General features: G+C 40.5%; 1 protein-coding gene across 4 annotated transcripts in view; it reads right to left on the bottom strand.

The window, feature by feature from the left end:
* itga5 (integrin, alpha 5 (fibronectin receptor, alpha polypeptide)) overlaps positions 1-25,748 on the bottom strand; it is a 74,833-nt gene extending 49,085 nt beyond the window's left edge. The window contains exons 1-3 of one of the 4 annotated variants that reach the window (XM_054794619.1): positions 25,446-25,747; positions 15,812-15,959; positions 5,522-6,029 (exon numbers count right to left, since the gene is read on the bottom strand). In XM_054794619.1, coding sequence (XP_054650594.1) covers positions 5,522-5,727 — 206 coding nt within the window. In that variant the 5' untranslated portion in view covers positions 5,728-6,029; positions 15,812-15,959; positions 25,446-25,747. Of the gene's footprint in view, positions 1-5,521; positions 6,030-13,966; positions 14,067-15,811; positions 15,960-25,445 lie in introns of those variants that run through there. The other 3 variants (XM_054794861.1, XM_054794708.1, XM_054794787.1) reach the window with 3 other exon arrangements.
* Positions 25,749-26,570: the final 822 nt, after the last annotated feature.

The raw sequence follows: 26,570 nt of genomic DNA, 5'->3' as shown, positions 1-26,570 counted from the left end.
TGCAATCATAAACTTTGATGCACCGTGCTTGCCGGCTCAAACACAAACGACTGGACAGCCGTCGTCACGTTTGGTCAGAAGATTTGGAATCAGTTTGCCCTTCAGAATAAAAGATGTGACCGTCAAAGATCCTCTACACGGCAGGAGAACCATGCTGTTTTTAAGGAGCCGCAAACATGCTAGTCAAAGAGCCTCTACGGTGACAGGAACCTTCTACAAATGTACGGCAAAAACACTAGTCAAAGATCATCTATATGACAGGAGCACGCTGCTGTTTGTCAAAGATCCTCTACATGTCAGGAGCGCTCTGCTGTTAATAAGGACCTACTGCACCAACACAAAGATCCTCTATATGATTTCAACGTTAGTCAAAGATCCTCAATATGCCAGGAGTCTGCTGCTGTTTTTTAGAATGTACTGCAAAAACACTTGTCAAAGATTGTCTATTTGACAGCAGCACTCTGCTGTTTTAAAGGACTTATTGCAGAAAACGCCAGCCAAAGATCTTCTACACGACAGGAGCTCTCTGCTGTTTTTAAGGACCTACGTCACATAACACTAATCAAAGATCTTCTATATATGAACGTTAGTCAAAGATCCTCTACATTACAGGAGGCCACTGCTGTTTTTTGGAATGTACTGCAACAACATTTGTCAAAGATAAGCTCAATGACAGGAGCTCTTTGCTGTTTTTAAGGACCTACTACCAAAACACTAGTCAAAGGTCCTCTATAAGATATGGACATTGTTAGTCAAAGATTCGCTATATAACTGGAACACTCTGCTGTTTTTAAAGCCCGACTGCAAAAACTCAAGACTAAGATACAGTATTTGGCAGGAGTGCTCTGCTGTTTTTAGGAATCCACTGCAACAACACTAGTTAAAGTTCCTCTAAATGACAGGAGTGTTCTGCTGTTTTTAAAGACTGATTGCAAAAACACCAGACAAAGATTCTCTATATGATATGAGTGCTCTGCTGTTTTTAAGGACCTACTGCAAAAACGCCAGTCAAAGAACCTCTATATGATATGAACAGTGTTTGCCAAAGATCCTCTATATGACTGGAGCACTCTGCTGTTTTTAAAGAATGACTGCAAAAACACCAGTCAAAGATTCTCTATATGACATGAGTGCTTTGCTGGTTTTAAGGACCTACAGCAAAAAATGCTAGCCAAGGAATGTATATAAGGCAGGTGTGCCATTCTGTTTTTTGGAATTTAGAGCAAAAAGGCTTGTCAAAGATGCTCTGTATGAAAAGCATGCTCTGCTGTTTTTAAGGACATACAGCAAAAATGCCAGTCAAAGATCTTCTATTTGGCAGGAGTGTTTTCGGAATCTAATGCAAAAACACAAGTCCAAGATCCTCTATATGACAGGAGTGTTCTGCTGTTTTTAAAGACCTACAGCAAAAACACCAGCCAAAGATCCTCTATGTGACAACAGTGCTCTGCTGCTATTCGAAATCTGCTGAAAAAAAAAGCTTGTCTAGTTTTGAAGTGCATTTGCGGGCCTGTCTGATGTCACCCGTGGGCAGGATTTGGCCCACGGGCCGCCAGTTGAGTGGTCAGGCCTCGCGTGGCTTTTGGACGAGCGTTCACAGCAATTATCAGGCCCAGTGTTGTCATGGGAACAAAAGGACGACAAGGGACACAACAGTGTGGCGTTAAGGACTCCCCAAGAGTGACTCACGGTGCCATCTTCGCCTCAGAAGCTGACGCATGCGAGGACGCGTGTGAAATGGACGTGCGTGGAGACATGGCCAGCGGGGAGGGGGGAGTCTCAGGAAGCCCGGGCTCAGGGGTCACGCCAAGGTTACGTGTGGAGGAGTGTCTCCCTGTCAGGAGGAGCTGCATCGCTCTTCTCTGACCGTGGCAATAAAAATATGTCTGCTACTTTGACAAATTGCCAGATGTGTGTGTGTGAGTGTGTTTGTGTGTCCGAATGTGTCTCCGGCATGTCCATACATGGAACGCCAGGCTTGCAGACACAAAAGACGCACTTTCTCCCGCTCGAACGTTGACAATAAGTTCATGTGTGAGGGCCTTGTCGTGCCCTGTGGCGTAATAACGTTAGGCTGGCAGGCGGCCCACCGCTGGAGAACTCCCTCGGGAGACAGTGTCCGTCCACACAACAGGAAGTCCACTTTGTCCCACATGCTCTATGTGGACACAAGTACTGCCACACAGGAAGTGAAAAGTGAAGAATTATGAAGCTTCTACCCAGAAAGATCCCGCTAAATCAGAGCGATAATGGTACTGCAGATGCGGCATTTATTCGTCTGTACTTTTACGCAGACAGATCGGTAACGGTAGCGTAGAGCCGGCATTTATCGGCCAGTGTTTTTTACACAGAAAGATCCCACAAAATAGCAGCATCTTAGTGGTAAAGGTAATGCAGTTCCGGCATTTATTCACCTCTAACTTTCACACAGAGGTCAGCAAAGGCGGGATATTGTCGCAGTTGTGTGTCCCCTTTCACACAGCATCCCGCAACTTAATATTTAAAATGAGTGCAGTGTCTGGTGTGATGCACAAAATCCTTGTCAGATAGCAACAACTGCTTTCAGCACAATAAGGTGGGAGAAGTGAGTGGACATGGTGGAATACCCCTGCACACAGGCAGCGTCCCGCCTCTGTCACGGCTCTGATTGGTGGAAAATTGACGGCTCGACACGATCCCTGTCATTCGGCGTCGGTGCCGTTCAAACAGAGACCATACAAATGAACGTATTTTCCATAATGACTGTGTGAAAGGAGCTACGTAGTCTTATGGCGACAAGCTGGGTGGGGGGGGGGTTAAGGGAGTGCATCGTACTGAGATAGAGGGAGGGAGGGGTGAAAGGTCAGGGGTTGTAAAGAAGAAATAACAAACTTGGCAGGGACTGTATGAAAAGTGATGCCTGAGTAGTGCTTTACCAATAAAAACAGGTTTAAAAAACACTGGCTTCTTGCGTCTGTTTGCATGACATTTTATAATAATATCATTTTTGGATGAAAATGAGACACTGAAAACACCATTTTTCAAATTGGCTAAAATCCATCCGCACTTTGACCTTGGTCTTCCCGTTGACCAAAAATATCTAGACCGCTAACCGTTTTTCGACATTTTTCGTCATAGCAAGATAGCTAACAACCTTTGATTGCGCACTCAACTCTACGATAAATAAGATGAATCAATTCTGAAATGCTATGATAACCATCTGAAACGTTATCGTGTTTTATCGATATGACGTACACAGCTTACATTAACAAATTGCGCATCGGACTAAAGGTAAATTCGGTAAATAAATAATTCTATTTTAAAACGGTATGATAAATGTGTTTATTTGGCACAGTTTAAACTGTTTATCAACCAACAACTTTTGACTGCGCACCAAACTTAAGACGCTAAACACAATAAATACGATAATTACATCTTAAAATGGTACAACAACCGTGTGAAATTTTAGCAGTTTAAATTGTTGCCCATTTCATTCCTATAGCCAACAACTTTTGATTGCACATCGGACTAACAGCCGATAACCGTCATCCCTAGCTAACAACTTTTAACTGCGCACGTAACCCTCTGACGAGGAACACCATAAATACGATTAATCAATTCTGAAATGGTACAATAACCCTCTGAAACGGCATCTCATTTTATCAATACACCGTACGCCCTTCCGTACATAAGTAACAGTAATGAATTGTGCATCGGGCTAACGGTAAAGACGGTAAATAAAATACATTCAATAATTCTATTTTAAAACAGTATGATAACTGTCTTGGCCCAGTTTAAACTGTTTACCATTTAATCCCCAGCAAACAACACAGGGTAAAAGACAGTAAATACGATAACTACATTTGGAAATGGTACAATAACCATCATCCCTAGCGAACAACTTTTAATTGCACACCAAAATCTCAGACACTAAACACGATAATTACATTTTAAAACAGTACAATAAACTTTTGAAAGACGGTAAAGTAGGTAAATACAGTAATTACATTCTGAAAAGGTACCATAACCATCCTCTCAGACGAAATCCCGATAAATGCGTAAATATATCACAAATTAACGTTTCATACGTTAATTCATAACGTTTCATAAATAGCTAACACACGATAACCATCCTCTCAGACGCAATAACGATAAATGTGTAAAAACAAAAATCACGAAGGAACTTTTAGCATGGTTGATGGATGAACCATATTTAAAATTTGCTCACGGCTTATCAATATACCGTACGCTGTTTCATGCATAGCTAGCAACTTTTGATCGCACAATGAACTCTGACGCAGAACATGGTACGATAACCATCTGAAACGTAATCACATCTTAACGATATACCGTACTGTACATAGCTAACAGTAATAAATTACACATCGGAATAGATGACGAACGACAATAAATACGATAATTATATATTGAAATTGTACGATAATCGTCATGCATAGCTAACAACTTTTGATTGTGCACTAAACCCGCAGATGCTAAACACGAGAATTCAGTTTTAGAACGGCACGATTACCATCTGTCGTGGTTTTTGGATAAACTTCCATGCAGTCGTCGCGTAAACTAGCAGCCATAACGACAAAGTTTTACGTATCTTTCATTGAAGAACGGAATCCCTTCTCTCATTCTGGAGGCGAGCTGGTCTTTCTTTCATTTTCCCCCCTGCATTAAAAGTTCCGTCACCAATAAGATGACGTCTCCTCATCTTTAATGAGGTGAAAAGAGATGATGGGGAGGCCAGACATGTGAGGAGGAGGGGGGGGGGTGAATTAAAAAGCTCTACTTGGATGACATCATGGACGAGGTCGTAAGGAGGAGGAGGGGATGCAGCGGTGAGGCAAGTTTCACGTCTTACTGTAAATCATCTAATCTTCCCAGGGAAAGCTTTTAAAGAGACTGGATGAGGATGGAGGGGGTGTCCTCGTGTCTAGGTGTCCAAGGAAGGACAAGGGAGACACTTGAACCAAAGCCTCTCAGCCAGGAAGTGAACCTTTTTTAGGACGGGTGGGGATGAGGGGTAATGATGATTACAACTACAGGAGTGTTGCATTCAAGGCTCATTTAAGTTTACTAGCATGGCAGAGTCCAAAAAAAAGCAATCCTCAGCAATTCCTTGCAGACATTGCTTCGCATTTGCTGCAACATTTAATAAGGAAAATAATTCTACTCTACTACATAACAGTTGGAGGAATTCCCACACTGGGATCAGCTGATCACAAGCAGCTTTACTGGAGGTGAAACGATAGAAAAAGTTCAATTAAATTAATTTTCTCAAAGAATTATAACATTAATACTAATAACTGCTTATACAAATAAGTAAGTAGTCATAATTAATTATGTATATATACACAATTAATGAAATAAAGACAAAATAATTACATGAAAAAATGATATATAAAAAGATTCAAAGAAAAACTGCAAAAAGAATTGAGTTGTCCATGAGTTAACCCAAATGGTGCGTTCATGGACACAACCAAATGATCAGAAGTGAAGAAGTAGTTAAAAAGTTGTGTTTTCTTTCACTCACCTGGACGAATCGGCTAAATAAAAGTCCACCGCGTATCCAAAGTAGCTTCCCGGGGCTCCGCTGTAAACCGACGGATTGTCCACATCCAGGTTGAAGCCTCCACAGCCCGGAGCCGACGCGAGCAGGAGCCCGGCGAGGCACAGCAGCGAGCGGGCAGCGATGGCGCCATGCCCCGGCGTTTTTGCGCGAATGCTCCCGGAGCACATTGTACTTCAAAGTGCACTCAAAAGTTGGTTTCAATTCGCAAGAAGAGTCTTGCAGGTTTGGTTTCTTTTTTTTGGAATGTTTTTTCTTTCTTGCTACAACTGCATCCCTGCGGGTTGACTAGGCTGAAAGCAAAGCACTTCAGGGACGTGAACGCACCGTCAGCTCTTGTGTGCGCTCCAGACCCACGCCTCCACCGTACTGAGCTCCAAGACCCCCTCCTCCGGATCATCAAGCAGGGAGTTCCCACAACCTGGAACTGAAGTCTGGAGGACTGGAGGAGGAGGGGCCTGTGTGTGATTCCCTGAAGAAAAAAATTTCACAGGTCATCCACTCATCTGTTTTTTGGGGTGGACGATACTGTACATTTTGCTATCGATATGATACCAAATAAAAGCAAGTCCAGAACTGCCGATTTGACACTTTTTACTTGACAATTTTCAAGATCATTTAATGATTTTGTGCTTTCGTATTTAACTGGTTGATTATAACTTTCCAAAAAAATATAACAAGAGATATTTGTGGACATAAAATACAGCAAAACAGAAAAATATCGGGCATCACCTACTGTAGTATCTTTCGGATCGACCCGCCCACCCCTATTGTTTACCTTTTGTGGTAGAAAAAAAGCGATAGGTTTTCCACTTTTGAGTAGAGATGTGTTACAATCTGGAATGATTAACCAGCTAAACAATGCTTACAACATCACCGTTTACCTTTTATCATACTGCTTTTGAAAGCCAATGTAGCATTCCTCCATTGGCCATTTAGGTCATTTTTTCAAATTTACGACCTTTTGGGACATTTGTACACTCACTGCACAGACCTTGTCGTCTTTTGTTTAAATTATTGGTAGAAAATTGACATAAAAATAGTAATAAATAAGTAAATAAAAATGCCATGGAAGTGTTGCCAGAGGAGTTAACTTTCTGTTCCGGTCACCTGACCAAGTGGGTGTGGCTATTCCATTGTTCACTTTATTGGGCAACAACAATCATTATGTTGGCATTTGAACAAACACTGAAGAAAAGTTGTCCTTATTTATGTTTCTCATTGTGTAAGTTTGACAAAAAAAGACTAAAAATAAAGTCTGGATCACAGAAAAGTGCTGTTTTTTATAAAGCAAAGCGTTTTTCAGGCTTCCTGTTCCAGTCACCTGAAGTGGTGGGCGTGGTCATTCCATAGGCAGTCTCATTGGGCAGTGACAGTACTGTGCTGGAGGAATCTGCCTAGCAACATGTTTGTTGCCACTTGTGCTGCCATCTTTTGTCATCAACATACAGTATATTGATAGTTTTTAATTTTTGTTTTCCTTTGTTTGCTTATGTGGCTTTTTTTTAAACATAATTTTACACATTCCCAAATCCATTGTTCAGGGATTATAAACCCTCTACGGCAATGTAGTCATTTTTTTAATTTTGTGCTGTAAAAAAAGAGTAAACCAAATTTGTATTTAGTTATTATTTTTTAATTCAACTAATCATTTTTTACACATTGTGTTTAAAAGTTCTGTGATGCTGTGACAGCTATGGGAAAGCATAAGTCATTTTAAAAAGATCTTATTTATAGTAATGTCTTAGTATGGATAAGTGGAATATGGAACAGATCCAAACTCCCCAAATTCCCAGAATTGAGACACAGACCCTGGTGAAATTGTCACTGATGACATCATAGACCTGATCTGAGCATCTGATGTGGTCTAACAGGGATTCGGGGTTAAGGGGAGGGTGTTGCTGGCTCTGACTCACAAGCACAGTTAGAAACAGCTCAGTCACTCCAACCAGACCCTGAACGCAGCGTCTGGAGCGAGTGACTACTGCTTTAGCTGATTCACTGGAAGCCAACGGGGGATCGAACAGCGCACCCAAATTTGGCCGCGTGGTAGCAGCAACGTGAACTAGTGGGCCATACTTTACGTATTTATAGCCGCCTCTCAGGAGTACCCCCGACACGGGCTGTGAGCTGACTGATGGCAGTAATCCGCCGTGTCTGGAGGGCCATTTCACAGCTGTTGGGGGGATGGAGGCCCCCTGAAGGACCTCTGCTCTAATTCTGCAAGTCAAATGTTTTCAAAATCTCCCAGACACACCAAAATTAATCTAAAAGTATGAATAAATACACATTTATATTGTTGGCATGCAATTAGGTAACACCGTAACACCCACACAAGTGTCAAAAAAAGTTAATAGCAATATAAATTGAAATGATCTGTTCCAGGGTCAAGCTGTGGCCACCACTAAAGCTTTATTAAGTGTGCAAGCCATGTTCTAATCACATTTTAACACTCTCAACTGTCATACAAGTGTAAAAGGAAGAAGAAGCAACAAAAAGTCTTGTCAATAAAATAGTTACCACTAATAATGTGTTCCAGGATCAAACTGTGTCCATCAGAGTAGTTTCATCAAGTGTACAGACAATGGTTTAAGTCACACACTTTTAAGGTTCTGAATTGCTGTAAAAGTGTAAAATGGCGTTAAGCATCGTTAACCGTAAAAAGTAAAAACAACAAAAAGAAGTCTATCTTCACTAGACTCCCTGTAGAAGACAATTGGGACAGAAACGATCCGTTCCAGGGTCAACTAGAACGCGTTTACTGTTTTAAGTCAGATTTGAAAAGTCATATGTGGGTAAAAATAAGTTCACCACACACAAACTGTGATTTTTAATATCACATTTATTAATCTGATACTGCGTTTATACCATATCAAGCACATTTTGTGTGCCATATTTGTGAGCCATGTTGTACTGAGCAACCAGGACAGAGCCACAGGTATGCTATGCTATGCTAAATTCCATTTCCTGTTCTATGGTCAACATCACATTTTTCCACCCTTCTTTGGTGGTAAAGAAAACGCAAAACACACTTGTTTTACTGTAGATGATTGCTGAGCTGAATTTTTGCACGACTTTCCTCAAAAACGTTGGTCAATTTCCAAATAGTTTGGACTTGAAATGTTGCTCTGTACTCTCTCAATACATTATGCATGGTGATGCAAGAAATACTGCCCCAGGACCCCCCCAAAAAAAACCTCACGTTAGAGACCCCTGCTGGCGTAAGCGTGCAGCACATGCAGCGCGTGCAGTTCTGCCCTCAACGATGCATCACAATGGTGGCTTGGCTACGTCAGCCATATTTTCCATCTGGCTCCAAGTATGGCGTCCGATTGAAAGAAGGGGGTGTGGTTTCATTCCACTGCCTCAGCGTTGGCATCACTGTTGACCGTGACACACAGAGCCATTCACACCACTCACACAGCTGGCAAAAAGCTTTAAAAATAGACTTGGTACATGTGTATATATAGATATACAGTATGTGTATTTAAATACACACACAGTGATGCTATGCACGCCTTCAGTGGCTGTTGAAGTGTGATAGAATGTTAGCGTGACAGATTGTGATAGGTCAGGGTATGAATAGCACTACAAGCAGGTTGTATCGCCACATAGTGCGACATAAAGGACGTGGCGCTGACACTGAACACGTCTAAACTGGACGTTAAAGGTCGTTAAAAGCGAGCCGCCTAAAATTGTCATACAGGTTGTAATTCTCAAAAAAAAAAAGAAAAATACATCACAAAAAGCTGGCACGAAGGATGTGTAGACTTTGGATAATTGGCAGCGTAAGACAGTGGTGGGCAAAGTACGGCACGCTGGTCAAGTGTTGATCATTGCATCATTTACGTCCCCTATTATGCATAAGTGACTTCTTAATGATGTTGTAACAGTAATGTGGAGTACAAAATGTGCTAAAACCCATCTCCCCTACTTAATGGGCCCACTCTGTGGATATGCCCACCACGTTGTAAAAAAATAAATAAAAATCAGGCTTCGCTACACATCTTAATAAAAGTCTAGAGGCTATTTGTATGAAACTTGGCAAGTGTTTGTTTTGTATTATTATTATGTTTTTTAAATTCAAATGATCCCCTCTATTGCAAGAGGTATAGCAGGGGTGTCCAAAGTGCAGCCCGGAGGATATTTGCGGCCCGCTGTTGTTTTTTAATTGGCCCGCGGCACATTCTAAAAATATAATAAATATTGAACAAGAAAACCAAAAAAAATAACCCAGCAAAAATAGAAAAATCAGCAGTAATGTTACGAGAATGAAGTCAAAATATTAACATAAAAAGTTGTAATCTAAGGAGAAAAAGTTGAAATTTTAGTAACATTGTAATATTATGAGGAAAGATTATTACAGAACAAAGTCAAAATATTATGGGAATAAAGAGAATAATTAAGAGAAGAAAATTTACAAGAAGAAAGCTGAAATAGTTGGGGGAAAAAACAAGAGCAGAAAAGAAAAACAGCTGTAATTTTACGTGAATAAAGCCAAAACATGAAGAGAAAAAAGCAGTTTTCAGCTGAGAAGAAATGTTGCAATTTCACGAGAATAATCTGATAATATTATGAGGAACAATAATGCCATTTTAGGAACATGGAGTTGAACTATTAAAGAAAAAAAATGTAAGTCATGATAGCATGAAAAACAAACAAAACAAAGTAAATTGGAATTAGGTTGGAAAAAAGTTAGAATATTATGGGAATAAAGTCAATATATTTTGAGAGTAAAGTCAGAAAATTACAGGAAGAAAATTTATGAAGCTTGTTGAAGAAGAAAGTTGAAATATTTGGGGACAAAAACCCTGCAAAAATGAGAAAAAAAAGCGCAAAGACAGAAGTTGATACAAATCCACTTTTTCACCCATTTCTCAAAGCCCTGATGCAGTTTTTTCTTGAAATATATCTAACTTCTTAGCATATATACAGTACATGTGTTGCTTTACAAAATGTCAAAGTGGCCCTTGCATCCTTTCATTTTTCACTATGTGGCCCTGCATTAGGTATACATTACGTATTCTATACATATTTAGGTACATTTTCACCCCATCAATGAATGTTCAGGCCTGTCCGCTGCCCTAAGGCCTCATATTCCCTCTTTGGTGGGCCCACAAGAGCTCAGAGACACCCTGAGGACAACCATTAGACAAGTGTTAAGTTGCTGAGTAAACAGTGTTTTACCACAGGGGCACAGACAGCAAATAAAAGCTGCAAGAGGCAACTTAGTAGTTTGTATGACACTTTTACGTCTGTTTGCTGCTGTGGGCCGCTGCCCTTCTGAACGCCATGTTGTCCAGCCAGGGAGCGGATATTAATGATGGAAAATGTGGTTCTTGTGGCTTTAAGCCCGTCTTCCTTTTCCTTCTTCCTCCTGCTTCCTCTTGTCTCTCCTCAGCTGTGGAACAAGGCAGGAAATTCCTCCGGTGTAAAAGCTCGCGCCGACTTCCTGTTTCGTTAAGTTCTCGGTCTCTCTGGTACGCGTAATCGCTGGATTTCTAACCCCCACCCCCCACCCCCCTCAATCATGGCTGAGTGATGCAGATTGTTCCAGACTGGGAGATACGGAGCGCTGGCTGACAGATGAGTCACCGAGCCGGCGGAAGTCGTGAGCTGGCCCCGGTTGCCGAGCGGCCCGCCCTTTTGTTTTGAACACACGCTCTTCTTAGCAACACAGTGATTGTTGGACATGAGGACATGACGACATCATCACATGGATCAGTAGAAGACAAAAAGCCAACCACCCAGAGAGGTAAACTAGTAGTCGCCTTGTTAAAGCAGCAGCTTTAAAATGGACACTGGTGGTTTTATGTATTGTACGTTTGTGAGCCGCCACCACACTGTGGGATAGCCTTTAGTCTCACAGGACGCTCCATAACATTCACAAGTCATGTTTATTAGCATAGCCTGGAGCTATACGTCTGAAAACGCGCCTCCAAAGGGAAAACAGTGAGTGGCCACAAGGCTGTGGGACGGCCTTCAGCCTCATGGGACGTTGCATAACGTTCACAAGTCAAGTTTAGTAGCATAGCCTGGAGCTACATGTCTTAAAGCGCGCCTCCAAAGTGAAAACAGTGAGTGGCCATCACGCTGTGGGACAGCCTTCAGCCTCATGGGACACTCCATAAAATTCACAAATTATGTTTACTGACATAGCCCGTCTTAAAATGCACCTCCAAACTGAAAACAGTGAGCTGCCACCAGGGTGTGGAACGGCCATCAGCCTCATGGTACACTCCATAGCATTCACAAGTCATGTTTAGTAGTATAGCCTGGAGCTACACGTCTTCAAATGTGCCTCAAAAGTCAAAACATTGAGCTGCCACCATGCTGTAGGGCTGCCATAAGCCTCAGGGTACACTCCATAGCATTCACAAGTCATGCCTCAACCGTGCCTCAAAAGTCAAAACACTGAGCTGTCACCATGCTGTGGGACGGCCTTCCGCCTCATGGGACGTTCCATAACATTCACAAGTGATGTTTACTAGTATAGCCTGGAGCTACACGTCTTAAAACATACTTAAAAAGTGAAAACAGTGAGTGGTATGCCTCAAGTCAAAACAGTGTGGGGGAACCTCATCGGACGCTCCATGACATTCACAAGTCATGTTTACTAGCATAGCATTGAGCTACATGTCTTAAAACATTCCTCTAAAGTCAAAACAGTGAGCTGCCACCATGCTGTGGGACGGCCATCAGCTTCACGCGACGCTCCATAACCTTCACAAGTCATGTTTACTAACACAGCATGGAGCTACACGTCTCAAAGCGTGCCTCAAAAGTTGAAACAGTGGGCGGCCTTGAGCCTCACGGGACACTCCATAACATTCACAAGTCATGTTTACAAACATAGCATCGACTTACATGTCCAAACACACGTCTTAAAACGCGCCTCCAAAGTGAAAACGGTGAGCTGCCACCATGCTGTGGGACGGCAGCCACAGCAATGAATGGCGATGGCAAAGGGCTCAGAATGTGAAAGTGAGAAAACGTGTATAAATCCTAGCAGTCGTATTTGCCAGTGAAACAACACAAACAAACAGAACCAGGATTCCCGATTCCCAAAAGCGGGTCAAGACCCTCCCAGGGTCTGCGGACCGGGAGCAATTTAGGTCCTGCTGTCGCTGTGTCAAGCTTTATTTGGACGGCCTATTTGTCTATCAATAAGTAATGGTGTGCCACCTCCCATGACCCGTCCACCACCCACCACCTCCTGTGCTTTCCATACATGGGCGGCCATGTTGCACGGACGGGATGCTAAGGAATGTGGCTGTAAAACGAGTGCATGATATGAGGGTACAGCGGGACAGGCTGGAGCGCCTTGGGGTGTTGTTTCACGCACACACACACACACACGCACACATGCACACACGTGTAGTATAACCATTCACACATTCCCTCCAATTTGCTGCTGCTGTGTTCCCACGCCCACTCCCAGTCGCTGGACAAATATGTGTGACACAATGCACATGGACACATGGACATGGGCGCCTCACTTTCCCAGGAACCTCAGGAAACTACGTCCATGGGCTCTGTTTTTCTTCTCATGGGTACCCACATATGCATACAGACTGTATATATGTCAACATGTTCTCTCTCATATGTACCATGGTTGAGTATTTTTACCAAGGAAAACATGACTCAAAAGTCCAAAGAGAAGGCAAAACCCCAACAATAGTTACACCTTTATCCAGATTTTCACCAAAAGTCAATATCTCATCATTTTGATTGGTAGAAGTAAAAATTAAAGCAACACTATGTAACAATATGGCCTTTGAAAAATTACCTGTGTATGTACCTACCTGTGTAACTTTTCCAAAATCCAGAAAACAAACAATATTTAGACCTTAGACCTCACCAGAATTTGACAGCTCGTAATTTTGAAAAACAAAAGCAAAACATTAAACTAATACTAAGTAATATCAGGGCCTTTAAAAATCCCTCTGCAGTTTTACAAAAAAATGCGGTTCAAAAGTTAAAAAAAAAAAAAAGAATACAGAAGCCAAACTAAATATTTACACCTTTATCCAGATCCTCACCAATAATAAATATCTCCTCTTGTTGACTGACAAAAGCAAAGCATTAAAGCAATACTATGTAATAATATAAAAACTCTTTTTGTGTACTTTCAATTTGGTGAACATGGCTCAAAAGTAAAAAAAAAAAAAAACAAAAACAAAAAACAATCCACATCCCAAACAATATTTACACCTTTATCCAGATCCTCACCAATATTAAATACCTCTTCATTTTGACTGAAAAAAGTAATGCATTAAAGCAACTCTATGTAATAATACAACCTTTAAAAAATATTTTTGTGTACTTTCATCTTGGTATGTTTTCTCTTTCAATTCTAGACACAACACTACTACAGAATCTATGCTGTACATTTTATGGTACTCTTACTTTTCCACGTCCCTTCTACATATTGGCCGATAGAGATCACATGCTTCTGCCTCCTGTTCTACGCCTCGTTCCACGTTACCAAATATGGTTCCCCGGCTAATTTAAAGGCTTGTGTGGTGGCGAGCGTTTGTGATCAACGGCACAGTAAATATCATGAATTGCCGCGTGTGGCGACGTGTTTGTCTTTCAGCGCTGGAAGTCCCTCGGCCGTGCCGCTTGTTTACACAAAAATTAACAATGTCGGGGAAATGCCACCGCTGCCTGGGATTTTAGATAGCGTACGACAACAAAGGAAACACAACACTTTTGTCTAAAGCACACACGAGCAGAAATGTGGAAAGTTGTGCACTGGCTTTATTGCTTTGTAATTGATACAATGGGGCCTTTTGTGTCATGAATCATCATCAACGTGTTGTCACCACTTGTGCCCTTTAACTCCAGCTATCTCCATGGTGCCTGATAAATAACCTTCAAAATATACGGCATACTTGTTTTGCCACTGAACTCAAAGATTAAAATAATACAATACAATTTTATCTCGCTAGAAACGACAGGACTAGTCAATATACAGAACTCTACAGAAGCATAGTCCTCTTTTCTGGTCATATCACTTGTTGCTAGGCAGAATTTGAGGGGTCATAATAATGTGTGCCCCCAATTAGCTATGGATGTTTCCTTGGAAATGGAACAGACGGGGATGAGACATAGGCTTTAATTGTACTCTGTATTAAATATAAAACAAAAAAAACCTTTTTCACAGCAGTGCCCTCTGCTGGTTCTGGTGGGGCAACGCTGTATTTGCCCCTCATGTAAAAATCATAACCTGAGTCTCTGCAAGGACAATTTGTGGGCATCTATGTATCGTTGTGTTGTCCCTTAAAGGTATGATGAATAAATGACAGGAGGAGTGATCACACGGATAGTATGATACGTGCATGTGCTCGTGCGAGTGTGACGTATTTCCAGTCTCTCAATTTATTTCTATTGTGTTAAAAACTGGCGGGAGGAGCTATCGCATTGATTAGGACACGTCTGTGTGCACACGTTGTTGTGCCTGAGCGAGCATACTACGGGCTTCTATTTATTGGATTATTTTGAGTCTTTCTATTTATTTCTATTCCGCACAGTGGTGGTTATCATTAATAACTGTCTGAAGGAGGCACGTCTACATTGTGTGTACATGTGCTCGTGAATGGGCAGACGTAACATGAGGTTTGACTTTGTGGATTATTTGGAGTCTTTCTATTTATTTCTATTACGCAAGGTGGTGATTATCAGTAGTAACTGGCTGAAGGAGACACATGATTTGTTCACGTCACATGTGCTCCTGCATGGGCAAACATAACATGGGCTTTGACTGTGGATTATTTCAAGTCTTTCTATGATGCGCAGTGGTGGTTATCATTACTAACTGATTGAAGGACACAGGTCTACATTACGCCTACATGTGCTCGTGCAAAAACAAAGCTAACACGGGTTTTGACTTTGTGGATTATTTCGAGTCTTTCTGTTAGGCAAGGTGGTAGGTATCATTAGTGACCGGCTGAAGGAGAGATGGCATGAACGTGCTCGCGCATGTGCACGTGTACGCCCATACTTTTAAGCCTAAGTCAAACCAAAAAACGAGCACACTGTACATTGACGACTTCCTGATGCACGTCCTGTCTAGACGGCCGTGAGCGAGCCGCAGTCGCTCTTGAACTCAGTGGAGGTCCGCTGAGAATGTAGCCTGCTAGCAAGCGGCGTCACGTTCAAATAAACAACGTTGCGTTACAGTGCGACACCTCCAGGCCTCCTTATAAGCACATTGTTGATGTTCACGTGCGCACATGCAGGCACGCTTACCTTATAAAGACGCCGATCAGACGGGCCATGTGGCCTTGAGGTTTAATCCGGAGCAAGTGGGAGGTCCACCAGGACATCAGAGGACACGGGGTGATTGACAGGTCAGGAGCTTCATTAAGGAGCCCGGTACAAGTCGGGGATTGGGTTTCTAGGCAAACAAAGTCGAGCATGAGAACGAGGAGGGAAGTGAGGTGTCCTTTTATGAAAGGCTGCGGTCTGCAATGGGAAACATCCACACCTGTCCTCTGGTCCCGTTTATCGCTGCGGACTGTGCGGTTATTTGTTCAGCAGTCTGGTTCGTACAAGAGGCCTCTCGGATCGCTTCACAGCCCACCTGACTGTGTGTGTTTAACACGCAGCGATTGTGTACGCTTGTTATGTCTGCTCATTCTCTGCTGTCCTCACCAGTGAGGTGGTCTGCCTCCTCTCTTTGCCTGGCCACTTGAGGCAGAAGGCCACCAAAAATATCAGAGTAGACGGGGAAAAAAATGTCAAAATAATAAAAAAAAATACTACAACCTAACTTCATATTTCAATTTGAATTTATTTTAGTTTGTAAGCAGGACTATGCTACAACTTTTGCATGGAATATTTATAAAGCAATTAAAAACAACAACACTATACATAAAAATATATACATGTATATATATTTTTTTTAAGTACAACCTAACCTTTTCCCCAATATGGTATAAAAAGGGCGAATTGTTTTTAATGTATTTTAGTTTGGGACTAAGGACTATGCTTCTTATTCTACAACTTATACATGCAACATTTTTAAAAAAATATGAAAAAGAACAGCAATACAGTAAAGATAAAAAAATCTATATTTATCAAACTTTTTCCCCGCTATTGTTGTTTGAATTTATTATATATTATATATAATATTTATATTGGGAAAAAAAGAAAAATACATTTAATCTTGGATAAAAAATAGTTTTGGGTAAAAAAAAAAATGTACAAACGACCAAAAATAAAATACATTTAAAATCATTTATATATACATATATAGATATATTTTCGGTTTTGTTTTGTTTTGTTTTTTAATAAAAGGTAAAAAACTTACAATCTCATTTTCTCACCATGAGTAGTTTTACTTCATTTTAGTTTATGTTCTGCTAAATACTATTTAACACATGCAGTAAAAACATAAGCAAACAGAAGAGAGAGGACACATTTTTAAAAGAACTAGAATTCAACATTTTCTTACTATAGCTCACACTAGCAAGCAATATTTCGGCGATGCCATTATGATTGTGAGGGGTGTATGATCTATCTCTGCCAGAGGTGTCCAAACATTTTCCAGCGAGGGCCACATAGTGAAAAATGAAAGGGTGCTGACCTGTCCTGACCTGAATCTTATTGAGATGCTGTGGCATGACCTTAAAAAGGCGCTTCATGCTGGAAAACCCTCCAATGTGGCTGAATGACAACAATTCTGCAAAGATGAGTGGGCCAAAATTCCTCCACAGCGCTGTAAGAGACTCATTGCAAGTTAAACGCTTGATTGCAGTTGTTGCAGTTATTAGGTTTAGGGGGCAATCACTTTTTCACACAGGGCCATGTAGCTTTGGATTTCTTTTCTCCATTAATAATAAAAAGTTTCATTTAAAAACTTCAGTTGTGTTGTCACTGACAAATATTTCAATGTGTTTAATGATCTGAAACATTTAAGTGTGACAGAAATGCACAAAAATAAGATATCAGGATGGGGGCAAACACTTTTTCACACCACTGTTAAACATTTTTTCTTTAGTATTTAAAATGTTTTTTCATTTTATTTGGAGGGTATTTATTCGTAAAATTGAGACGTTTTTTCTCATTAGAATATGACTTTTGTCTCTTAATATTTAACTTTATTCTCGTAAAATTAAATACGTAACATTATAACATTTTCCGCAACCTAATTTTCCAAAAATTCCAACTTTATTCATTGTTTTGTTTGTTTCTTAATGTCTTTTTCTTTAATGTTTCAACTTTAATGCTACTAAAACAACGTTATCTTTTCTCTTAATATTACAACGCTATGACTTTTTATTGGTAGATTACAACCTTTTTCACGTAGTATTTTGACTTTTTCTTGTAAAATTATAAATGTGCCAGCAACCATAAATACGCCCCCAGGCCGAACTTTGGACACCCCTGATCTACACCTTTATTCAGTTTCTCACCAAAATGTCACCTCTCCTAATCTAAATGATTAAAAACAAACATGAAAAACATCACTCTGTAATAAAACTAGTGTTGGTTGCTACAGTTGCACAAGATCATTAGCGGACCAGCCAGGACACCTCTGGGGCTAGCACTAATGTTGACACAAAAAAAATAACATTCAGAGTTTCTGAGTGCTGTCCTGCAAATGTTGCACATGCATCCTCAACAAAAACAACACATTAAAGAAAGATTATGTAATCATAGGACCTTTAAATAAGTGGGTCTAAAACCATGTCGATGCTGCGATGCTGGAAGGCACTGTTGTTGCCATGACAACCTCTAAACCCAGACTTTAGTGTCGTAAATATGAATGGTATGTTAGCGCAAAACTCTGAAATGTATGCTGCGCAGTTAATGTTTGCACAAAAATAGAGATTAAAGCAGCACAATGTAAGAACAGTATCTTTAAATAGCATGGTACTGATCAGAACGTGAACATGCAGATTACACTTCTTACTACAAGCAAGAGCAGGAGCCAGCAGCAGAGAGAAGAAAAGGAAAAAGATTTAGTCGGGAATTTTTATTGCAGTGGAACGGAGCTCAGGGACATCTTCTTGGAAAATTCTTTGCTTCCAGGACACTCATTAATAGCCAATCTGCTGCAAGCTTTTACGACTCGGTCTCCGCGGGCCACAGGCGATGCAGTCCTGCAGCTGGACTAAAAATAGCTCTGCCGTGTTTCATTTTCAGCAGAATTTCCACACATCCGCTGTTTGTGCGAGGGGAATGTTGTGTTATCCCGTTATAAGAACGCGGGGTTATGAGTGGTATAAAACAGAAAGAGCTCCGTGAGGGTCCAAACCTTTTGAGCACGCTTGCGCATTTTCACAAGCGAGGAACACCCAGGCTGAAGACAACAGGAAAACATGTGGTTACCTTCATAGGAAACTACTTAACTGATAGCACATCCAGTTTATGAATACAGGTGCTTTGACAAGCCTATTAGGGGTAACCAAGGGGTTATGTAACCCTCTAGTATGACCTAGCCTGAACTTTAAGGTGGAGTAACAAGAGGCAGCTTTCACATCCTCCTATGGTGGCCGCGACGATACGCCCAAATGTGTCGTACATGGCGTGTGTGTGTCGTAACAACAACGTTTGGCAACCTCAAATACTGTCCACGCAGCGGTTGGCTTGGCTGTGATCGTACAACGTTGCACCCGGGCTGCCCCTACTGGTAGGAAGTACAGTGGTTCCATCAACACTACTGTAGACCTGCCATTCTCATTTGTGCTCGTCAAAAATGACATTGAAATATTGCAAATACATTAATAGCAAACATGGTATAAAAAAACAACAAATAAATAGAAATAAAACAAATATATATATATATAAATAACGACAAATGAAATATAATAAATGCATTAAATACAACCAATGTTTGACTTTTTTATTTGAAAGTAAAATTAAGCCGTATTTGATTCATCTTCCTCCTACAGTCATCCCTCGCCACTTCGTGCGTTGTATTTCGCTGCTTCACTCTATGACGGTTTTTCAAAAATATATTATTTAATTGACTCATTCAATCCCAGCCATTTTTCAAAAGACAACCCCTTCAGCACCGGCCATGTAAGACGATTTTGACTATGTTTCAAGGCACACAGAACCTCGTGTTCTATAGCTATATAAACATGGAACCCACCAAAAGAAAGTCTTACATCAGCTACCTTTTTCCGTTCTTGAGTAATCAGCGGTAAGAACATAGGCAAGTTTCAGGAAAATATCAGTTCCCGCCCAAAAAAAGGAAGAAAAACTGATTTTTGTGAAAAGATGCCTTTTTTATTTATTTTTATTATTTTTTACACTACAGTTATTTTTATTTGTCATTTTTATTTTATTATTATTTACAGCTTTATTGAAGTCATTTTATTTCTTTTAATTATTTTTACACTTATTTAAGTCATTTTTATTTTTGGTATTTTAGTTTTATTTTATAATTTTATTTTTTAAAGTTTTATTTAAGTTATTTTTTATTGTTTATTTATTTTATTGTTTTTTACAATTTTAGTGATGGTAGTTTTATTTTTTATTTATTTTATTATTATTTACACTTTTATTTAAGTCTTTTTTTTAGTTATCTTTATCGTTTTTTTCACATATTTAACTAATTTTTTTTTCCCATTGATTTCTTTCACTTTTAAACGCCGAGCTTTTTGTGAGGTCTAAGGTTTGGAGGAGGCATTTTTGTGATGCAAATGTATTTCTCTTTTCAACGCATATTGTTTTGAGCCAAACTCTTTACTTAAATGGCAGCAGCAACTAAGCGGAACTACGTTCCTCGTCACAGATTTCCAACCAGAACTGGACTCACGGGACGTTGGCCACACAGTCGCAGTCAGGAGATCGGGAAGACGTGGATTCGAATCTCCGTTGGGCATTTCTGTGTGGAGTTTGCATGTTCTCCCCGTGCGTGCGTGGGTTTTCTCCGGGTACTCTGGTTTCCTCCCACATCCAAAAACATGCATGTTAGGTTAATTGGCGACTCTAAATTGTCCATAGGTATGAATGTGTGAATGGTTGTTTGTCTATATGTGCCCTGCCATTGGCTGGCCACCAGTCCAGGGTGTACCCCGCCTGTCGCCTGAAGTCAGCTGGGATAGGCTCCAGCATACCCCATGACCCTCGTGAGGATAAGCGACATAGAAAATTTGAAAATGGATGGATGGATTTTTTTATGACTATTTACACTTTTATTTCAGTCATTTTGTCAAGGAAATGGGGAAGAACGTGATGCATGCATGCATACAAATAATGCATAAATTAATATTAAATATAAAAAAGAACACAACATCAGCTAGAGTTGTACATTACACATTTTAACTGAATTTTTTACTGACCCTAATTAGGATAAGCGGCATAGAAAATCAATGGATGGATGGATGGATGGATGGATGGATGCGACCCACTTTTGGGTCCCAACCCGCCAGTTGAGAACCACTGGCTTATACTGTATTTACTAGGTGTCAGATCGATACCAAAAAATGCAGTATTGCCCACCCTTGTTCCCTTTAGGTCTCTTTATCATCCAATGTCCGCCCACCTGTGTTTATTTATCTCAGTATGTTGCGTTCCTGCTGCAGATCTTTGGAAAAAAATGCAGCGGAACGCCTCTCAAAGTCAGAATTCCATGGAGAAGTTGGCTTATCTGTTGGCAAGGCTCCGTGAGAGCATTCCACGTGCAATATCTGAGGCAGCGTCGGGTTATTTCCAGAAATGATGCTTGCAGTGAAACTTGTGCAATTTGGGACGAATGGACGTCCAATCAGATGATTCACAGCGTGCTCGTGTATGTGTGAATGAAATGTTTGGAGAGCGAGAGTGTGGAAAAGAAGATGCTCGCCGAGTCCCAAACTAGCGAGAGCTGCTGCTTTATTTATAGGAGCGTTCAGCGGCAGCTTTGAGTCACGGGGAGTCGTTCATACAAGGAAATGAATCAGCGTGTCCCTGCCAGACAGGTATGACCATGAATGGTCATCTGCTCAGCGTGGACTTTTAGTCTGCAGGTGGCACGCATGACGCATCATTCACTTCCCGAATCAAACCTTTAAAGCGACCATGTGTCGGCCTTAAAGGAACAGCGTCAGTGCTACTTTAGATGCTGCAGACGCAAAGATTCAACCTAAGAACAATGTTTAGAAAGTCATGTACAGGCCATGTTTTAACTCACTTTGTAACATTTTTTAACTGTCATGCAAGTGTAAAAAGAAGTGCAACCATTGTTAATAATCATGTAAATAGAGGTAATCTGTTCCAGGGTCAAACTGTGGTCATTCTAAAAGCTTTATGGAGCGTACAAGCAATGTTTTAAGTCACATTTTATCCATTTTTAACTGTCATACAAGTGTAAAAAGAAGATAAACCACTGTTAATAATAATGTAAACAGAAATAGTCTGCTTCAGGGTCAAACTGCTGCAATCATAAAAGCTTTATTGAGTGTACAGGCCATGTTTTAAGTCACATTTTAAAACAGTTTTAACAGTCATAAAAGTGTAAAAAGAAGTAAACCACTGTTGATGATAATGTAAATAGAAATTGTGTGCTCCAGGGTCAAACTGTTGCCATCATAAAAGCTTTATTAAGTGTACAAGCAAGGTTTAAGTTACATTTTAACATTTTTTAACTGTGATAAAAGTGTAAAAATAAGTTAAACCACTGTTAATAATTCTGTAAGTAGGAATAACCTGTTCCAGGGTCAAACTGTGGCAATCATAAAAGCTTTCTTAAGTGTACAGGCCATGTTTTAGGTCACATTTTAACCTTTTTTTTAACTGTCATAAAAGTGTAAAAAGAAGTTAACCGCTGTTAATAATAATGTAAATGGATATAGTCTGTTCCAGGGTCAAACTGTGGCCATTATAAAAGTTCTATTAAGTGCACAAGCAAGGTTTAAAGTCACATTTTAACATTATTACCTGTCATACAAGTGTACAAAGAAGTTAACAGCTGTGAAATAAAACCAAAATGAAATAGAACAACTCGATTTGGCGATACTGTCACCTAGTGGCAATTTACAGGTATTGCTGGAATGCAACTAACAAGAAATAGGTGTCGTGTGTTGTGTATAATTAGTGTACTCACATCAGCATCTGATCGCTCATGTTGCACTGAGCGGCTCTGACGGTTTTCCTGTGTTGCAATAAGTTGCTGAAGGGTTAGCGTCAGCTTTTCCTCTTAACGTCACAACAAAAGCCACCGATGACGCCCACTGCTGTTTACTGTTTTTACACTTTGGTATTAACAGCGCTTAACTTCTTTTTACACTCGTATGACAGTTTATCATGTTGAAATATGACACAAAACATTGCCTGTACGCTTAATAAAGCCTTTATAAGGGCCACAGTTTGACCCTGGAACAGGCCATTTCTATTTACATGGTTTCCTATGTGAAATAATGTGAACGTGTGAGCGTGCGAACATTAAAAATGGAGCAAAAAGCGTTCCCATTAATGTAAAGGGAGACTATGCTTGTGGTCAGCTGCTTTATAGCGTTATCTCACGCTTCTTCCTCTGCTGGCATCTCTCTTCTTATCGCTCATGTTCTCCTGCTTTGCTGAACGGACAAGCCTCGCATTCCCCAAAGGGAGTTAACACTGACTCGTATGTGTGTGTGTGTGTGTGTGTGTGTGTGTGTGTGTGTCAGCTGCGAGAACGTCTGCTTTCTATTAGCCACTTGGCGTAAACGTGGCCATGTGTTCTGCTGTAAAGTGCCTTTTTAAAAAATGTTTTCTTTTTTTTTTATTTACTCCCCTGATGCAACGGACGTCTGAATGCACAAGTAGTGACACACAGGAGCTGTCCCTTCAATACTGTGGTTACCGGGGGCAACGGCAGAGGAGAACGCTACGAGAACAGGAAGTGAGGGAAGTAAATGTACAGTTTGAATTTTATTTTTCAACGAGTGGGTTGTGATTGGACGTCGAGTCAAAAAAAAAAAGATGAAATGTGTCTGATTATGTTGGACTTTTATTTTGAAAAAATATTTTATTCTGAAAGGCAGGCACAGGGAGTGTGCTGCAGTCCCGCGTCTTGACAAGTTTTACGCTGCTGCTCTCAGGCAAGGTGGCTGAAAATGTTATTTATTTTTGCATTTTACTCTACTCATGAGGCTTAACTTCTTTTTACGCTTGCATGACAAAAGGACATCCCTGCGACACAAACGGCCCGCGCCTGTTTACTGAAATCATGTTGGGAGTGTTTTATTGTTTTCATGCGTTAATATTAACGCAGCTCAACGTGTCTTTACACTTGTACGCTTGTATGACAGATACGAACACTATTTTTTTTCATGAGATAATTTTGCCTGCAGACTTAATAAAGCTTTTATGATGGCCACATTTTGACCCTGGAACAGATTATTCCTATTTACATTATTATTACCGGTGGTTAACTTCGGTTCACACTTGTGTGACAGTTAAGAGCGTTAGAATGTGACTTGAAACATGACCTGCACACTTAACAAAGCTTTTATGATGGCTGCAGTTTGACCCTGGAACAGATTATTCCTATTTACATTATTACTACCAGTGGTTAACTTCTTTTTACACTTGCATGGCAGTTAAGAATGGTAAAATGTGACTTAAAACATGGCCTGCACACCTAATAAAGCTTTTATGATGGCCAGAGTTTGACCCTGGAATAGATTATTTCCATTTATTATTATTATTATTATCAAAAGTGGTTACCTTCTTTTTACACTTGACAGTATTAGCTACGAGACTTAAAACAGTGCTTGTACGCTTAATAAAACATAATTATTTTTACTTCACTTCTTTTTACACTTGCACAAGAGTTTAAAATCGGCCATGGTTTGGTCTCTGGAACAGATTACTTCCATTTGCGTCATGCGTTCAGCCTGTAAATTAAATTGAAATCAATTTTATTATTATTCTATTGAATGCTTTTTTGGGGGTATGACTCAGGATCCAAGCTTTGGGATGTCCAATACTTCCTGTCGTGTGACTCCCTTGTGTCGTTCATCTCCGCTTTGGTCTTTCCACCTAAAAACGTCTCCAGGGCGGAGGTGAGATAAGTCCATCAGGACTGTTTGAGGCTTCCTTGGAAGTTAACAAACTACATCCTCTGACAGAGATGCCGCCAAAACGTGTCCTCAAGTGATGATCCCGCATTATGTCATGTGCGTCTGTAATTGCTTCCATGACTCAGCGGCGATGGTGACGTTCGCCACAGGTGGAGGATGCTGATGATGTAGCCATGAAAACATGCTGAAAGACCAAACCTTGCCTCTGTTAAGAACACTTTTTTCCCTTTCTTTTAAAGTCCAAGTATGTCATCATTTAGGAGCTGTTTATTGACTCAACTATGTTTATGTGAGGTGCGGCATTTATTCATCTTACTGGACGACTCCCCTGGTGAGGAACAGCATCTATTGGGCCACTGTTTGAGGAACTAATACAGTAGGATATTAAATATAAGGGTAATGATCCGAAAAAATGAGGGAAAATAACAGAACTCTTAACCAGGTGCTGGTGTGAAGACCAGTCCATACTGTGGCGCAACGTTGTTATTCTGTTGGCGTGCGTCATTTATTTTGTACAGGATGTATTACGTCGATGTTGCCGAGCGGACCGAAAGCTGTGTTGCGCCGGAAAGGCGGGCAAAATACGATGGTGTGAGTGAAAACGGGAGGGCTGGCGGCTACGATTAGATATGTTTTACAAATATATGTGTTGGAAATAAAGAATGGTGTATTTGAATTATGTTATATCAAATCGACACTATTAAGTTCATACTGTGCCAGTACCACGATAAATAGGTTGTTTCATCTTTTAATTAAAGATGGCGGTTTCGATGGCGTGTTAGTCCAGCCCCGTTGTTGACTGGGTGATGACAGTTGTTAGCTAGCATGACTAAAGGTGTCAATTTGTGTGTTGTCGTTAATAAAGTAGAAGTAACTGTGCCTACCCGTTGCTTTCCTCTTGTTGTCTTTCTTGAAATGTGTCGACTCCTTTGTTTCTTTGTTGTTTTAATCACTTATTTGATGCCTGGATGATCAATAAATACAATTCAATTGACCCCACTGTGAGGTCGCCATTTTGGAGCCCATGACAAACGCTTTACTTTGCACGGTACGCCACCGCCACTGCCACCGCTGCCCCCTTCAGGCCTGGCATGGACACTACCAGGCCACCGTTTATTAAGATCCCTTCTAGCTGCCACTTAAAGACATTTGGAACATTTTATTGCTCTTCAAAAAAAGGGTAATTAGGCTTATCTCAAGAATGCATTTAGAAACTTTTTTATAAGATAGGTAGATGTAAAAGAGCAAAAAGTAGAAGACTTAGAGTGCTTTGTGCTCATTAATCACATTTCGCTCATCCATCTTCCCTCCAAAATGTCTTCTTAAACCCACTCGGAATCTCCCAGTGCACTCACACGCATATAAAACATGTCATTACTTCAGTGAAAAGTAGACATTGTGTGGCTTAATGCTGAGAAGTGCTGTTTGTGTGAGTGAATTGAGGAACGGAAAACTCATCACAGCAAATCATAGCAATCTGCCATGCCATATAGCCATTTCATACAAGAAAATGCTATCATCAAGTCATTTTCACAATAAAAAGGAAGATAGGGATGCACGAACGCCATATGCCCTGTAGTGGATGTGAGCGGTATAGGGTGCGAAAAACTGCAATATTTTGTAGTTGATCGCAATAGCAAAAACAAAGACAAACAATGCTAATATCAATAAATGCTAAAATCACAGGATATGTGGCTTTATGCGGCTTCCACTGCCTGTTATAGGGCTGTTAAAAATAGCGGGTTAACGGCAGTAACTAATTTATCTAATTAATTACGTTAAATTTTTAAGCGTAATTAATGCATAGGCCTTGTGGCAAGCCACATCTCACTGTTATGATGACAGACGGCAGCACATTGTAGTTCTCCACAGAGTTACACAGGGTCTGACGCTCTTTTATAACTTGAATCTAACCTGAACATATCAACAATTCCAACAACATAAATGTATTTCCAACTCACAAACGCGTCTTTTGTCCTTTCGTCGTCGTAACAAAACTTCCTCATTGT

The sequence above is a fragment of the Dunckerocampus dactyliophorus genome, chromosome 1 (assembly GCF_027744805.1).
Source record: "Dunckerocampus dactyliophorus isolate RoL2022-P2 chromosome 1, RoL_Ddac_1.1, whole genome shotgun sequence".
Lineage (NCBI taxonomy): Eukaryota > Metazoa > Chordata > Actinopteri > Syngnathiformes > Syngnathidae > Dunckerocampus > Dunckerocampus dactyliophorus.
This window is presented reverse-complemented; position numbering and strand designations above follow the sequence as displayed.